The sequence below is a fragment of the Rhinopithecus roxellana genome, chromosome 3 (genome assembly GCF_007565055.1).
Source record: "Rhinopithecus roxellana isolate Shanxi Qingling chromosome 3, ASM756505v1, whole genome shotgun sequence".
NCBI classification, from domain to species: Eukaryota; Metazoa; Chordata; class Mammalia; order Primates; family Cercopithecidae; genus Rhinopithecus; species Rhinopithecus roxellana.
The window spans coordinates 137,716,614-137,722,613 of NC_044551.1; the positions used below are offsets into that span (position 1 = coordinate 137,716,614).

Consider the following 6,000-nt stretch of genomic DNA (forward strand, 5'->3'; position numbering starts at 1 on the left):
AGTATATCAGACTTTTTGCTTTTATGTGTACCTTTACTGATGAGGCCAGATAGTCTCTAGTCATGTTAATTTTTTAGGGATCTAGAAGGATTATTATTTTACTTTGTTTTCAACATAAAATGACATACTATGCCTCTAAACTTACTGTTAATTTCAAATATAGTAAAGATTTTTTTTTAGTAAAAAGCTTTGTAATTAGTTACTCTTCAAATTGTATTTGTGTCTTCGATTTTCTAGGTAATCATTCCTGGGGTATTTATCCAGAATCTATCTCTACCTTACCAGTGGATAATAGTCTACTCTCCAATTCTGTTTACTCTGAATTACCATCAGCTGAAGGGAAGATGAAGGTAACTGTTACGCAAATAACAGTAGCACTGAGCAGCTTAAAAAATATTTTTACTCCTCTTCTTTTTCGAGGACTTCTGTCTTTTCTGACCTGGTGGATTGCTGCTTGCCTCTTTTCTACAAGCCTTTTTGGGCTTATCTATCACCAGTATCTGACTGTGGCATGAATCTCAGTTAACAAAAAAGCATATCCAAATCACACTTTAAATTCAAATATTTGTGCCCTTAAAGGGCTGATGAAAACCAGAAGAAAGCAAATACAATGGGAAAAAAAAAAAAAGAAACATATCAGAATGTCTTGTATTAAATGTTTCCTCTGTATTCTCAGGGTGAATTAATGTTGTAATATTTAAAATTACAAAATAGATTGTTAACTGTTACACTGTGGCATTGGAATTTTAACTCTTTGTATTTACTGGTAGGAGAGGGCTATCTACAAGGGTAATATTTCTGATTACCCTGGTTTACACAAACCTCCAGCAGTCTTTGAAACATCTCACATGACTCTAGTTACTGATTGCTTTTAATGCTATTATGGTACTATTGATAGTCATAGTGGCTGCCTATAGAACAATCTTCAAACTGAGCCATGCTTTAGGGGAGGGAAAGGGGCTAAAGTCTCTTCTGTTGGTAATATATTAGTTACTGTTGAAACAATAAAATCCAACAGAAAGGAAGAGATAGCTACTGTATATTACAGTAAAGAAAGCTGCAGTTATTTTAAATTTATTGGAGATGAATATGGTTAAAATATATAACTACTGCTGCTTGAGAATAGCAAGGGTATTGTTTTAAAACATATTCTACCCAACTTGAGAGTTCTTTTAAAATGACTGGCCATATGAACATTTGTAATCTTGCCATTAGGTTTGGACCTGCCATATTTTATTTTATTCTATGATCCTAAATAGTTCCTTTTAATAGGCTAAAAATATTTATCAATACTGATCAGACTTTAAAGAAATTACTTTGTAAACCTGCTGACTACCTGTATGTATTGTATATATATTATATATTAAATATATAATATATTGAGATTATAAAAGATGAAAATATTGAATCCTTATAATTTAAGTTGCAGAATGTATGTTAAAAAGTGACTTGAATGAGATGTATTTGTATCTAGAAATTTTATTTCTTCTTGGAATGAGATTAAAATACATTTTGAAAGTTCAGCAGAGTAAGCAATTTATTTGTATTGCCTATATGTGAGTGTATTTAAAGTTTTATGGATGCTTAATAATTTCTCCCAAATTAAAATTCTTTTTCTGTCATTTCTGAAAATCAGAATCTTTCCCTCCCAAATCAGGTCTACAGGTATCATGTATGCCTTGGTTAAATAGGACTCATTTTAAATTTGTAGTTTCTAGAATAAGAAATATTTTTGTTTTACTGGCCAAAGTTGAGATAATTTGAATGAAACATTCAAGGGAAATGAAAAAAAAAAAAAAAAAACTATTTTTGATTCTTTTTACATCTAAAGTTTAAAATGATGGGTCAAGATTGTAAAATGTATAAGAGATAAACAAAGGTAGTTTTTTTCTCTTTTTAAATAAATGAATAAATACTTTTCCATATAACTCTTAGGAGGCTGTCTTTATGTTTCAGTGCTGTTACCACGGTTGAAAGCAAGTTCAAAACCCTTCTTTTGGAATAACTTTCAGGGCTTAAAGTTCACATTCATTTGAAAATTTTAATATAGCAAATTCCTGTCTTTGGGTGTAGATTTAAATATTTTGGAAATAGCCATGTTTTAAAAGAAAAGGAATGCTTATACACTGCTGGGGATGTAAATTACTTCCACTTCTATGGAAAACAGTATGGAGATTTCTCAAAGAACTAAAAATAGAACTACCACTTGACTGAGCAGTTTCAGTATTAAATATCAATCCAAATGACAGGGAATCATTTTATCAAAAAGAGACCTGCACTTGTCTGTTATTGAAGCAGTATTCACAGTAGCAAAGTCATGGGGTCAACCTAAGTGGCCATCAATGGTTGATTGGATAAAGAATATGTGGTATGTATGCACCATAGAATACCATGCAGCCGTAAAAAAAGAATGAAACCATGTTCTTTGCAGCAACATGAATGAAGCTGGAGGCCATTGTCCTAAGTGAACTAACTCAGAAACAGAAAATGAAATAGCAGATGTTCTTTTATAAGCGGGAGCTGAACAATGAGTACTCATGGACATAAAAATGGAAATAATAGACACTAGGGATTCCAAAAGAGGGGAAGTGGGAAGGAGACAAGGGTTGAAACACTACCTGTTGGATACTATGTTCACTATTTGATTATGGGTTCACTAGAAGTCCAAACCTCAGCATTGTGCAATACACCCATATAGCAAACCTGCACATGTACGCCCTGAAACTAAAATAAAACATTTAAAAAATTGAGTAATAAGTACTTAAACTGGATAAAACTCTTTGAAATGAATTGTGAAGATATCCTAATGACGTTTCATGTGTATTTTCAAAGAAAGCATTTCAAATGTATTTTGAGATATATCAGCATCATCAAAATGTGTTTGTTTTGTAGTAAGATGACACCAAAATTTAACATTTGTTTCTGAAAGTTCTCACATGTTGGTTTAGAAAAGAATCTCACCTGGTATTTATAATCATTCTTACCAAAGAGCTGCATTTTAAAAAGTAAAATTGAAGTTATCCTTTTGAGTTTCAAAGATTATACAGTGGAGTAATACGGGGTAAAAGACATAGAATTCATTATTGGATGGAATAATGTGTATTCCTAAAGTTCTGTTAATTCATTCTTTTTAAACTTAAACTCTAAGTATACTCTGGCTTGAGCAAACCAAGTATTATTTTAACAAGTTTGGTTTAGTGTTTTTAGCCTTTCAAAGCAAATTTGAAATAACTGGTTTATTTATGCATTTTGTCTTTGAACCAAGAGTTATGTTCTCTAAATGCAAAAGGGTTTGTACTTTATGTAAACCCAATAATATTTTAATATCCCCAAATTAGACCAATATAGTTCTTTTATTTTGTATTTTATACTTTAGTCAGTATAATATGCTTCAAAGCTTATATAGTTATTTTTATTATATGTGTTTGCCCTTATAATCTTGCTTTTGTATGATTAGTAGGATTGTGACAATTTATTGATTCCTGTCTTTCCTACTCCCTCACTTGCTAGCAATTGCACTATAAAATCAGAGCTGTATTCTTCCTGCTACCCCCATTGATTTGTCTGTAATGAAAAGCATATAATTTTATCTTAATATCCATGTGCATTTTTATTGTATTGGTATTTCTCCCAGAATCCCAATTGATGTGGATAAAATGACCAATGCATGCAAGCAGAATGGGCTCATTGTCTTATTGTTTCTGATATAAATATCATTGGTAAAATAGTGGCATTTCTTCCTCAGTTGTGATTCAGAAGAGATACTCATCCATTAATGGAATTGACAGGTCCAGGAAGCAATAAATAGAATTCATTATGAAATATATAATTGGAACTTCACTGGATAGATTTTATTCTTTCAAATGAAAGATTAAATTCTCAGTATTATGAAACCTAAAGTCTCAACATTCTCTGAATTCATACATAGTTTCTGAACCATCACATAATCGAAAATGGTCTATCAAGGTGTATGGCATTATTCAGCAAAATAAAACTAAGTGATTTTTAAATGCAGATCATCCTGTGTCTTTGCAAAGATTTAGGTGGCTTAAGGAATCAGATTTAAACACACTAGTGATACTAGAGCTTGAACCCAGTGTCTCGAATAGTTGTACCATCTCATCTTTTAACTCCTATCCATCTTATGTTCGCACCTCGGCTTTAGAACTGGCTCGTTATGTGCTGTGAAGACTCTGACATGGACACCAAGGATGGTCAAAAAGCTAATGTCAAACTTTTCTTTTTTAAAGTGGTAAACATTTTCACATATTTTTGTTTTCTTCTTAAGTTGGGGAACAAAAACAGTTCGAGCCTTTTTATGTTTGTCTTCTGTTTCCACTGGAATCCTTTTTTAGCTATGAACTCTTCATGTTGGACAGGCCTATTTTTAATGGATCAGAGTGTGTATTTTTCCATCCTATTGTTTTTTGTTTTGTTTTCTTTTGTTTTCCTCCCATCACTCCCTGCATGCGGGTACTGTTCTTTCTCCCGTTTAGGAAAAGACAATTTATTTTCTTAAATAAAGTAGTAGCATAATTTTGCAGATAGAATGCTAATCTAAGAATCAGAAAACATCCCATTTCTGTCTATAGTTTTTTTTTTTTTTTCATCTTTAAAATGAAGAATTTACATTAAATGTGTGGCTATATATTTGTGTGTGTGTGTGTGTGTGTGTGTGTGTGTGTGTGTGTGTGTGTGTGTGTGTGATGGAGTCTCTCTCTGTCACCCAGACTGGAGCACTCACCCAGGCTGGAGTGCAGTGGCGCGATCCCTGGTCATTGCTAGCTCTGCCTCCCAGGTTCAGGCCATTCTCCTGCCTCAGCCTCCCGAGTAGCTGGGACTACTCACCACGCCCTGCTTTTTTTTTTTTTTTTTTTTTTTTTTTTTTTTTGTATTTTTAGTAGAGACGGGGTTTCACCATGTTAGCCAGCATGGTCTCGATCTCCTGACCTCGTGGTCCACCCGCCTTAGCCTCCCAAAGTGCTGGGATTACAAGCGTGAGCCACCGCACCGGCCCAACTAATTTTCTTGTATTTTTTTTTTGTTGTTGTTAGTAGAGATGGGGTTTCACAGTGTTAGCCAGGATGGTCTCAATCTCCCGACCTCATGATCTGCCCGCCTCAGCCTCCCAAAATGCTGGGATTACAGGCATGAGCCACCGTGCCCGGCCAGCTATATATTTCTAAATGTGATAACTGATTTATCTGTGTTATGAGAAAAACATAACAGCTATGTTTGATTTTAGGAATGGTTACAGATCATGTTGGAGGGCATTCATTTATTGTTATTTGAAAATGATTTCACAAAGAGTGTTTTCTCTGGAATAATTTGGTTTATACCCATTTAATTATTTTTCAATAAATATCTGTTGAGTGCCTGTAATGTGCCATAGGCTGTTCCACGTACCCTAGCTACAGCAGTGAACAAAACAGCAAAATCTCTTTCCTCCAAGAGCATAGCATCTAGTGGGGAGAATGCAGACAATAAATTAAGATGAAGAGTCTAATATGGGATATCTGTATGTGTATTGTTGAGCTGATGTCCCTGTTAGGGGTAGGAGGGTCTAGGACTTTCTCTTCTGCCATCTTGCTGATGTCATTCTCCGTTTGGAATTACATCTTTAATACATTAAAAGAAAATAGCTACTAATGTAAGATTCCATGGCTTTTAATAGAAAGACTTTAAAAAGAAAAACTAAGGAGATTTGTGGTCAGGATGAAGGGCAGTAATCATAGATGAAGACATGGAAATGGACAAGGAAGGCATTATAAATATTTGCAAATGGACAAAAAACATTTATTGAATGCCTCGTGTTATTTTAAAATTCAGCATATCTAAAGTTCACAATAACAATGGAAAAGGAAAGGATAAATGAAGTTAAAATAATATGTTTTTAGCAGTATCATGAAAGTGTGAATGTAATTTGTATTGTGATAAAAGATTAATGTACATTGTAATCTCTAAGATAATCCATAAAAGAATCCATAACAAGTAAATAGA

The 6,000-nt window shown here is 33.4% G+C and overlaps 1 protein-coding gene across 6 annotated transcripts in view; it reads left to right on the plus strand.

The window, feature by feature from the left end:
* TMEM161B (transmembrane protein 161B) overlaps positions 1-1,523 on the plus strand; it is a 74,058-nt gene extending 72,535 nt beyond the window's left edge. For all 6 annotated transcript variants that reach the window (XM_010357618.2, XM_030927585.1, XM_030927587.1 and 3 more), the window contains one exon: positions 238-1,523. In XM_010357618.2, coding sequence (XP_010355920.1) covers positions 238-515 — 278 coding nt within the window. In that variant the 3' untranslated portion in view covers positions 516-1,523. The remainder of the gene's footprint in view (positions 1-237) is intronic.
* Positions 1,524-6,000: the final 4,477 nt, after the last annotated feature.